Raw genomic sequence first — 11,438 nt, 5'->3', positions numbered from 1 at the left:
TATTGGGTTTGGGTGGAGTAGGGTTTGTGTTGTTCTTCCAGTGTCCGTCTCCCTCTCTCCTTGTATTCCTTTTCTCTCCCAAATTCAACACCCAAATCCGCCATGACTGGAAAAGCTAAACCCAAGAAACATACCGCCAAGGAGATTGCTGCCAAAGTTGACGCCGCCACCACCAACCGCGGTGGTGGTAAGGCCGGCCTCGCTGATCGCACCGGCCAGGATAAGGGCGGTCATGCCAAGCTCGAGTGCCCCCACTGCAAAATCACTGCACCTGATATCAAATCCATGCAGATCCACCACGACGCTCGCCATCCCAAGATTCCTTTTGATGACTCCAGGCTCAACAATCTTCACGCCACCGTCGTCCCCGAATCCTCCAAGCCTAAGCCCGGAGTCCGCGGCAGCTTGAAGAAGTGAAAAGTCGATCCCTTCCCCCCCTCTCTCTCTATTCTTCCATTCATTAGGTAACGGAAAAAAAAAACGAAAAAATAGGGATCATGCTGCTCCTGTTGTTCTGTCCTCCCTAATATCTACAATAATTTAGCAGACTGCGTTCTCTGTGTTTCTTTGATTTCTGCCTGTTGTCTATCATTATGGATATGGATTAGTACTAATTGTCTTAGTTGGTAAAAGTTGGCGCTCTATATGTGTCTTTGTGCTATTGGGTATTGCTATTTTTTGGCTCAATCTTAACAACACATCAGGTATTAATGCCTTATTGTGCTTTTGGGAAAACCTGGAGCTCTGCACTTTTTAGTGGGACTTGAAAGGAGCCATCCTAACTGAATCACTTTTTACAAATTCGTACGTCATGTCGCATATTACTGACTTAATTTATTTATTGTATATCTGATCGCATTGCCTATGTTCTCTTAAAAACTATCTGAAAGATGCTCTTATCTGGTGGAGTTTCTTTCATATTGTTAGTTAATAATGTAAAGTACTTTTAACCAGTCTACTATTATCTGAAGGCCAGTGTGACTATAGTTATAGCTTGGTGGTGAATAAGTGACTCTTTGTGATGCCCTGTGGTGTTATATTTTTGTTACACGAATTATAGGCTTAAATTGATCGAATAAAGCTTTGTTCATGTCAAATTCTACTGCAAAATAGATTTATTGGGTCAGAGTGGGTCTAAATACTGTCAAAGTATCTACATTATGGTTTCAGATGAATCGGGAGACTCACAGTAAAGATATGTGATCTTTGATAAGAGTATGTCTGAATCCATTTCTTAGTAAATTGACAACTTACCTGCCTAATCCTTGTTAGCTAACTGCATATTAGAGGATACACTTATATTCTTTAGTTGCATCTGTGTTCTATCCCTGACTTGTTTTGAATATTTCACTTTGCTGATATGGTGGTGTCAAAGTGTTTAGGATCGAAAGTCGAGTATTTGGTATTTGTGAATGATTTTGATTGGGAATTTAGGTCTAGGGATTCTTGGGCAATGACATTTGTATAAATGCTGGAGCAAGATTTCTTTTATTTGCCTTCCCATTAGTTGCATAACTGCATCCTATGTGAGCTGTAATAAGAAGTCTTACATTGTGGTACTTGTCCCTGGTTACTTGGTTGTCTTCTACATACTTTTAGACTTGTTTGCTATTCATTGGCTTAAACATGAGTTATTTCTTCACTATATTGGTTATATCTATACATTTATAATAGGCTCTCTTCTTGGTAATTCCCAGAAAATTGATTTACTTAATTGGAAGCATTGATACTTGGTTGGTGTAGCTATTGTATGTATCTGCTCACAGTAAGAAGTTAAAATCAAGATAGTTTTTGCATCTCCACACGGCACATGTAATCACATCAGGTGGTAATAGTGGAATTAGTTAATAGCATTGATGCATATGGAAGAGCTAAATTTGTTCACTTGCGAACACCAAGTGCTAGTACTTAAGCTTGGTGAAGAATTGATGATGTCATATTTATATGATACACATCTATTGTCTATCTCTTTTCTTTAGGAATTCTAGTGATGGTTCTCTAAAACCGCAGTGACTGTGCATATTCTTCTTGTCCTTTTTCTTCCACTTAGTGCTGTAATGATGGTTCTTGAAATCATTGTGATGGACATCTTTTCTACATGCCCATGCCCACTCATTTTAGGATATTATTAACTTGGCAACACAGGAAATATCACTATTTTTGTGATGCTCTGAAACCTCATTATCTTGGGATAAAACTTATTGGGGATTTGGATTGAATTCCTTGTACCCAGGTATTATGCTATGGAGTGAAGCACGAGCTTGGAGCTGGAGTAGGCGAATGAGGGTGTCGTATACAAAAAAAAATTCAAGAATGAGTTTCCAGAAATATTTTAGTTTTTAATGATTGTATATATTGATATCAGTATTTATTACCTTGATATAGATGTTATTTAAATATGATATGAATGTTAGATAAAAAAATTTACCAAGTTCTGTGTTGTCACACATATAGTTTGTATTTTTCTCTGGTGTTGTTATTAAGGTTCGTGTGTTTGTGTGCGTGTGTAGCAGCAATGTTTTTGCATTAAAGGGCAAGTTTGTGGTGTTTAGTTGTCCTACCCAGATGTTGATGACAAGAGTGAGGATAATTGAGAAACAAATAGGTGGGCAGCGACAGAATGAGCGAGAGAGCTCCAGTGGAGAATTTACGACATTTTTATATCTAAATTCTCATCTTCTCCCTCCATCCATCCATCCATCCATTACGTGATCTATAATATATCATCAATTAATTAATTAATTATAGTCGTTTTGAGTAATAATATTGGAGGGTGGAGGGAGGTAATAACCCAATTAATTAATGTGTTCATAGATATTTGTACCAACTCCCATCCCATCCCATTTTCTTATGTAGGATTTTGAGCTACTTTTAGTAAAATTGCAGATCCATTCAATATTTAAAATTACTTGTGTTCAAATCCAAATATGTACTACTCTTAGAATAGGAATAGAGTAAATGGTATAGACGGCATGAGTGGGGGAGTGCAAATGAGTCTTGCAAACAGAGTAGAGAGTAGAGAGATTGAAGAAGATGAGCGGTGGCGGGCGGCGGAGACTCCATCCGAAGAAGGTTTGCAGTGGCGGCATATCTCCCACACTTAAATTTACACTTCTCAATTCTTTCTTTTTGGGTAGTTTTTAAGCTCAGCTAATAATGATAATAATAATAATAATAAAAATGTCGGTCACCACCACCAGCTATGGCATCCGCTCGTTCGCTGCAGCGGCCTCGTCCGCCTCCTCCTCTTCTTCCGCCGCCCCAAGGCTCTTTCCTTCTCTCCGCGTTTCTTCTTCCTATCGTTCGTCCTTCACCGCTTCTCCCTCCAACTCAATCATGACTGATGTCACCGCCATGGACGCTGTCCACAGACGCCTCTTGTTTGAACACGAGTTTGTCACCCCCACCCCCGCCTTCTTTTTCTCAGAGTTATTGCTTATAATAGACGACCGGCATGCTACTTAAACGTTTTACCTCTCTGCCTGCAGATGCATATTGGTTGATGTCAATGATCAGGTCGTCGGCCATGATACCAAATACAATTCTCGTAAGTGCGGAGCGGTAGCGGGAGCTTTCTTTTCATTACTTCCATCATCCAACTGACTGCAAATTTGTACTTCTTAGAGAGTTTGGATTAGTTGCTCTTTACAGTTTTATCTCAAATAAGGGGCTGCTCACAATCCCTTATTTGCCTTTTTCTTTCCCAAATCTTCAAATATAGCTGCTCTTGAATCACTTTTTATTTTCTTTGCTACTCTTATTTATTGTGGGAATGTCAAGAAAAACTGGAGAAACTTTTCAGAGGATGTATTTTGGACATGGCTCATTGTTTTTCATGTTCTATTTCTCTTTTCCTATTTCCTTCCTAAAATGAGATCAAGCCCAAAATTGGATACCGTTTAAGTGTTTCGTATTAATTTAACCTGTAAAAGATACGAAAAAACTTACAATTTATCGAGCAGTAGTTGTGTGTTTTCACCTTTTGCAGATGTTATTATCAAATTGTGTGCAAGAGCTGCATATTTCTATTATGTTTCTGCTTTCTGAAGTTTGAATTTCTAGCCAAAATATAGCTTTTTTCTTCTCTTTTTGCTTGCTGCAACTTGCATATTGTGAAATAGATATCGTTGGGCAAAATATTCTTGATCGAACAATCTCTCTCTGTGCAGGCCACCTGATGGAGAAGATTAAGTCTGAGAATTTGTTGCATAGGGCTTTCAGTGTGTTTCTGTTTAACTCAAACTATGAGTTATTGCTTCAGGTGTGTATCTTGAGATTACTCCAATGTGTTCCTTGGTGCAGATTGGCTCAGAAAGCTTGTTTTAATTGAGTCCCATTTACTTGAAGAATGATGAGTGATGAAAGAAGTGTGTGACCAAAATAGGGTAGTGATGGTTCAACTTTTACTATGCCATTTACACTTTGCGTGATCAAATGGAGGACATAAATAAAATGTACTTGTGTTTGGTTTGAGCCGCAAACACATGCTATTGAACTATTGAACAGTATTTCGCTAACATATTTGCAACACCATGCTATTGAACTATTGATGGTATTTCCCTAACATATTTGCAACCAGTAGTATATACAAAAAAACAATTTTCTTCTTCGATCCTGCTCCATTGTATATGCTCTGGACAAGCTAAATCTTTGATGCTCATTTAACTTCTAGTTCTTATTTGCTAAAGAATTGCAACACATTTTGATATCATCTGTCGTACTTGCAGCAACGATCTTCGAGAAAGGTTACCTTTCCCTTGGTGTGGACGAACACCTACTGCAGTCATCAACAGAACAGACCGCTGCCCGCTAGATTGGTATTTTGTACAACCAGGACAGGCATCATCAACCCCAACCATAAAATCAAGCACTTGGTGTGTTACTCCACATTTTCTCACTTCAACGCACAGGCTTGTCACTCCACTCTCATAAAAAATGGCTCTACCCGCACTCTGCATCTTATTAACTACCTCTTGAGCCTCTACTTGAGAAATTCTGATTCACATCATGCCAGGAAGTTGTTCGATGAAATCCCTGAAAGAGATGTTAGAACTTGGACAATTCTCATATCGGGCTTCTCTAGGTACGGGCATCACAGGATTGCCTTGGATTACTTTGCTCAGATGCAGAATCAGGGAGTTGTATCTCCCAATGCCTTCACTTTGTCCACTGCACTCAAATCTTGTGCTTGTGTTAATAATGGGCTTCAAATGGGGAAGTCAATTCACGGTTGGATGATAAGAAATGGGATTGATGCCGACATTGCATTGAACAATGCTGTTCTTGATCTTTATGCTAAATTCAGAGTGTTTGATTATGTGAAAAGATTCTTTGGCTTGATGGATGATAAAGATTCTACTTCTTGGAACATAGTGTTGGCTGCAAATTTAAGTAAGGGTGAGATGGACCAAAGTCTTGGTCTTTTCTGGAGGTTGCCAACCAAGAGTGTTTCGACTTGGAATACAATCATTGATGGACTTTTACAACATGGATTCAACAGGTGCGCACTGGAGCTTCTGTATGAGATGGTGAAAGTTGGACCTGCTTTTGACAGAGTTACATTTTCTATATCATTTGTTTTGACATCTTCATTGAAGAGTTTGGAACTAGGGAGGCAGATCCACTGCCAGCTACTTCGAATTGGGATAAATGAAGATTATTTTGCAAGCACTTCACTTCTTGATATGTACTGTAAGTGTGGGGAAATGGAGAAGGCTTCGATGGTTTTCCGAGAATTACAACTCAGATGTTCTAAGGAATCTCATGATGATTTAATGGCTCGAACTGTTTCTTGGAGCACAATGATTGCTGGGTATGTTCAACATGGTATGATAAAAGATGGCATGGTATATTTCCGCTCCATGATTCATGAGCAACTTGAGGTGGATCTATTTACTCTCACTACTATTGTTACTGCGTGTGCTGATACTGCTTTGTTGGAGCTCGGTCAGCAGATTCATGCTCGTACACTTAAATTAGGACATGCGCAAGATATTATCTTGTGTTCATCCATGATTGACATGTACGCCAAATGTGGAGAGTTGGATGATGCTTGGTCATTTTTCAGGCTAACTCGAACTAGGAATATAGTGCTTTGGAGTGTTATGATATCAAGTTATGCAATGCATGGGTGGGGAAAAGAAGCCATACAGCTATTTGAGTTGATGCAAAATGAGGGTATTAGACCGAATGAAGTGAGTTTTATTGGGCTTCTCACTGCGTGTAGCCATGCTGGTTTGTTAGAAGAGGGCTGCAAGTATTTTAGGATGATGATAGATGTTTATGGAATCCAACCTGGTATTGAACATTTCGCTTGCATGGTAGATCTTTTTGGCCGAGCAGGTCACTTGAAAGAGATCAAAGATTTTGTTTATGAGAATGGGATCCATCATCTGCAAGAAGTCTGGAGAGCATATTTATCTTCTTGCTGGCTTCACAAGAATGTTGAGATGACCAATTGGGTCTCCAAGAAACTGCTTGAACTTGAGCCACATGAAGCTGATCCTTACCTTCTCATATCAAATACTTATTCAGCAAACCATATTTGGGAGGAGGCAGCTAAAATTAGGGGTTCAATGCAGGAAAGGCAAGTTAGAAAACTTCCTGGTCAATCTTGGATCTATTGACAAAAAATCAGTGTTTGCTGCATTTGACACAGGTCTCTCCAGTCACACTGTTGAATGGACTTCCTTAATTGATTTAAATGGTGGGGAAACATTGATGTTATGTCGCATGAACGAATGAGTAAAAGGCGAAGCAGCTTGCTGCTTTCGTAACTAAGTCCTCGATTAATATCGTCTCCCCTTGCACAAAAATGGGCATTCCATGGACATGGGTTGAACATGCATCAACCTTGAAACATGTCAATTTAAGATCCATTGCAATCAGAGAGGTACTTCTGAGCGTCAATTTATTCGTTTCCTTTTGCCACAGTCGGAGATTTCTTTGCCAACGCGACTCTCATCTTTTTGCATCGTTCTCTACTTTCCGCCCTGTTTCTTTTACAGATATCTTGAAATTTGCAAAAGGAAATTGGCTAGCTATGATGTTGGACGACTTGTTTCAATGAATTACCAAGCACGAAAGATTGGGGATAATGGCTGCAGGTGCATTTGGAGTGCCACAAGGTCGAATCTGCTCTTCCTTTGGGGTGCTGGACCTGTGGAGGTATGTTTTGACTCCTGATTGGTTATGTAAGTGCGATTGTTTTGACGTCAATAATAACTTGTTTGATGTTTCAGAGTTTGCCTCAGTTCCCCTGCCTACACATAAAGCTCTGAAGAAGGGGTCATTATGTATGAGTTTAAGGTGGGAATTACATTGAATCTACTCAACTCATTCATTTATTTATATATGTGATCAGATTTCAACTTCAGTTTAGGAAATTATAGTTGGACATGGGAACTGCATACAACTGTTTTGAAGGGGAATACAACATCTGATTTACCAGAGGTATGCCTACTACTTCTTGAGAAACTAAAGTAGTTTTTATGACATTACTTATTTCTTGCTTACTTATATCTCTTTAGATGCCTAATGATTCAGATCAGGACGAAATGCCTTAGAAATTCATTAGGTTGAATAGGCATGATAAGTTTAGTTATTTGCAGCAAAGCGAAAAAATGATTATAAACATTATGCATCAAATAATAGCTCTGTCTTGTGTTGTCAATCAGAGGTTAAAGGTTTTTTTTGCAACACAAGTTGTGGTGTTGTAAGTAAATGTTATTATCTTCATTTGCTGAATATGAAATTTCATTATAAATATATAACTGAAGGATATGTGGGACAACATAAGTCCAATGAGGATTAGTAAATACCATAGAAAAGAAAAAGGAAGTTGCCTACCAAAATGTAGAAAGAGTGTAAGCTTTTCCTGTTTCGAGTTCTCATCTATAGAGTTGCCTTGCACGGAACAGATATTATTAGCAGTTCCCTCACTCCGTACCTTATAAAATGTTGGTGATGAAGATGTAAAATAATAGAGAAAATATTAGGAGATAAGCATTCGAAAACATGTTTGCTTTGAAGCCCAATTCATCCTGCATCACTGAAATTATGAATTCTATTTGAGTTGAGATTGGTAGGACCAGTCGCATCCCCATCTCAATTTCTTAAATTTTAAGCCCACGTTTAATGCTTTAGAGCCAGTTTGTCCAAAGTTTCTATCTCCTTGTTAACTCTTTGTCTACTTGTAAGCTTATTTGTATGTAGTTACTGAAAGTCTTGCCTGTGGCTGTTGAAACTTAAGGTTTCACTGCTTGGGTCATTTCCTCCTTTCTGTTTACATCTTAAGACCGCCCTTCCGCTCCGCCCAAGTCTTCCAATTTCCATTTTCTTTCAACTCTTCATATCACAAATGCCAATCACTCCACCGTGTTGTCAATGGACGATGATTATCTCCGTCCACCACTGCTGCTACCACCGTCAACTCTATTGCCAATGGCTTGAAGAACCAATCCTTGGATAATACCAATCATAATGACGATACTGTTAGTCAAAATAGGGTTAAGTTAAAGCTGGAAGAACTGAAGTGGGACCATTCCTTTGTTTGTGAGCTGCCCAGTGATCCAAGGACCGATTTAAAACCACGAGAGGTTTTGATTTTCTATATTCACCCCCCCCCCCCCCCCCAAATTATTTCATGCTTTTATGAATAAACATGTTTCGACTTATTGGTACTAAAGGCTCCACTTGGGATGTTGTTTGATTGAATGTTCTTACGCTTAAAGTATTTGGTGTTAAGTGGAGGTTGATTCAATTGCCAATTATATAAGTTAGAAACAAGCATAGGAAGCATATGCACAATGGCTCGTCAGTTTCTTACAAGTACATAAAGAACCACAAATTCCTTTGTAAGGATAATAACTCCACTTATAATTGCGCTGAATCAACCAAAAATATCGGTATAGATTCACTCAAAAAGGGAGACCATCAACGAAAGGGGCACAGAAATATATAAGTTATCCTAGAACCGATTTGGTTCTAATAGAGATTCCATTTTACTTGATTTTTTGACGCTCTTATGTGTATGTTTGGATAATCAGCATTATACTTTACCTTCCTCGTCATGTTAATATTATTTAATGCCTTTCTTTCCTTTTCTTTTTGTTTTCAATAATATGTATGAGCAGGAAGTTTTAATTTTTGGGGTAAATTGCATGACAACCCCTGTGTTTTATAAAATACAGAGAGTGTTTTACCTATTGTGCTAGTGGGCTTCAATTTTGGTTTTATAGGGTTACTTTAAATGTATAAATGTGTATTTCGTCCCTTTCTTTCACATTTTTATATATTTTAAATTGATTTATTTATATTATTAATTTATTAATAAATTATATATTTGATTAATTTAACTTATTATTAAGTTCAAATATATTTCAATAAATTATATTTATTTATGAAATATATTAATTTAAATATAAAAAAACCTAAAAAGTATATAAAATTTTTGAAATTAAAATTTGAAACTTAAAAAACACAAAACAAATTTAATATACTAAAAATCACTCTTCAAATATAAATATTTATATAAATATAAATAAAAATCAATTATACAAAATATATACTACCTAAATTGAATTATTAGTTTATTTAAATATGTTTCAATAAATTCTATTTATTCATAAAATATATTAATCAAATATCAAAATCAAAAATTTATATCAGAATATGATTTAAATCATATTATTTATTGTAAATAATATTTAAATTAAAATGACAGTTCTTGAATAAAAATTTAATACATTTTTATTTTTATTATTTTCAAAATTTGAAAAAATTACATAATTTTAACTGAATTAAATAACGAAAAAAAAGCATCTTCCCCGTTTTTCCACTTCCTCGGCGCTCGTCACTAGCCACGGGTAATGGGGTGCCCATAGCCCTAGATCTAGGCGACAACGGTCGCCGAGGAATGGGTGACGACAGGCGACGTCGCGTCGCTCCCTTCTGAAGGGGCCAGGAGGCCACTGGCGCCGCCTCTGTGTATTATATATAATATTATATGTACAAGTATATATATAAATAAAAATATATTTTTTAAATTACTTGAAATCTGGACGGTTCATATTTTAATTATTGAAAATCAATGACTATCATAACAAGGGTATAACGGATAATTCAGTGAAAAATTTAACACCTTTAATGTCAAGTAAAGGTAGGGGAGAGTATGTATTATTTTTAAAATAAGAGGATTTTATGCAATTTATCCATATTCTTGGTCACTGGTAGAAATTGCACTCATGCTGTAATTTGCTGGGAGTAATTAACCATATATTGAATTTTGTTCTTTATTGATTTATTCAAGAATCTTCAAATATATTATATACATCTTTTTATTAGGATGTTCTGAGTAAGGACTTGTATGTTCTGTATCCTGATTATTAGCATCACTTCCTTGATTGACAGAGTTATGTAATTCTGTGTGCTTGTGATATTATTTGCTGGTATTGCATGCTTGCTATACAAAAGTATCTCCATCAGCTGAGGTGGATAATCCTTGGCTCGTGGCATGGTTTGATTCAGTTGCAGAGTTACTTGATTTGGATCCCCAGGCCAGGAGTGAGTTGTGTCATTATCTGCATCTTCGTTATTATGCTATATTGCTTTTCCTTTCATAAGAATTATATTTCTTCCTTCTCTGATAGACTAAATATCTGTCGTGCCTTATTTATTTTTATATCTCAGATTCCAAAAGCCTGATTTTCCGTTGTTATTCTTGGGAGCTTCACCTTTAGTTGGACCGTGAGTGTTAGTCCCCCATATTTTTGTTTTTCTTTTTCATTTTTGTTCTTTTGTCACTCTTTGATCCACCTATAATTACTCTTTCTCACTTGACTTTTATAGGATACCTGATGCTCAGTGCTATGGAGGACATCAGTTCAGAATGCGGGCTGGGCAGTTGAGAGATGGTCGGGAAATCACTGTAGGAGAGGTTCTCAATTGAAGGTCTCAGAGGTGGGAATTTCAGCTTAAGAGTGCTGGAAAGACCCCATACAGTAGGTTTTGCTGATGGTCTTGCAGTCTTATGCCGAGTAGTATCTGAGAATTCTGTGCAATGAGGCAATGGATTCAGAGGCCCTCAAACGTTAACAACCAAGGTAATTTATTGAACCACCTTCTTAGGAAATTTGATTGAGGATATGATGAGGTGAGGCGCTGTAAAGAGGAAAGAGGATGTTCATAGATTGAGGTTTTTCTGGTCAGTCATTTTTATGCATTTGGTACCTTTTAACATTTGAATCAGTGAGAGTTCAGAGCAGAATGCCTTTTCTGATATTGTTGATGAACTCGAAGGTCCAAATTTTGACTTGAATTTCAGAAATCTAACTATGGCAAGGCGTGTATATTGTACGAAGTAGCATCAGTGGTGTTTAAAGAGTCTGCTTTCAGAATACTACATCAAAGACCTCCAAGAGAAATACTACACCTAAGTA

General features: G+C 37.2%; 2 protein-coding genes across 19 annotated transcripts; both read left to right on the top strand.

Moving 5' to 3' along the window:
* LOC105161249 (protein METHYLENE BLUE SENSITIVITY 1-like) lies at positions 1 to 2,447 on the top strand. The gene is made up of 2 exons (XM_088879770.1): positions 1 to 464; positions 2,234 to 2,447. Exon 1 carries the CDS (start codon positions 103 to 105, stop codon positions 415 to 417), a length of 315 nt encoding a protein of 104 aa, XP_088735896.1. The 5' UTR covers positions 1 to 102; the 3' UTR covers positions 418 to 464; positions 2,234 to 2,447.
* Positions 2,448 to 2,590: 143 nt separating this feature from the next.
* LOC105161247 (pentatricopeptide repeat-containing protein At3g20730) lies at positions 2,591 to 11,359 on the top strand. Of its 18 annotated transcripts, none has more exons than XM_088879768.1 (10): positions 2,591 to 3,072; positions 3,201 to 3,392; positions 3,489 to 3,547; positions 4,170 to 4,261; positions 4,728 to 6,892; positions 7,008 to 7,167; positions 7,242 to 7,308; positions 7,377 to 7,452; positions 10,690 to 10,746; positions 10,849 to 11,359. In XM_088879768.1, the coding sequence occupies exons 2-5, from the start codon at positions 3,337 to 3,339 to the stop codon at positions 6,624 to 6,626; spliced, it is 2,106 nt and encodes a 701-aa protein (XP_088735894.1). In that variant the 5' UTR covers positions 2,591 to 3,072; positions 3,201 to 3,336; the 3' UTR covers positions 6,627 to 6,892; positions 7,008 to 7,167; positions 7,242 to 7,308; positions 7,377 to 7,452; positions 10,690 to 10,746; positions 10,849 to 11,359. The 18 variants fall into 18 exon arrangements, with proteins under 18 accessions (XP_088735894.1, XP_088735893.1, XP_088735888.1 ...); XM_088879767.1 differs by having other exon boundaries at positions 2,591 to 3,392; positions 4,728 to 6,586; positions 6,659 to 6,892; XM_088879762.1 differs by adding an exon at positions 10,474 to 10,563 and having other exon boundaries at positions 2,591 to 3,392; positions 7,392 to 7,452.
* The last annotated feature ends 79 nt before the right edge of the window (positions 11,360 to 11,438 follow it).

Source organism: Sesamum indicum, linkage group LG4, assembly GCF_026168435.1.
Source record: "Sesamum indicum cultivar Baizhima isolate 11 linkage group LG4, ASM2616843v1, whole genome shotgun sequence".
NCBI classification, from domain to species: Eukaryota; Viridiplantae; Streptophyta; class Magnoliopsida; order Lamiales; family Pedaliaceae; genus Sesamum; species Sesamum indicum.
Note: the sequence above shows the minus strand (reverse complement) of the source record. Positions and strands in the feature narration are given on the sequence as shown.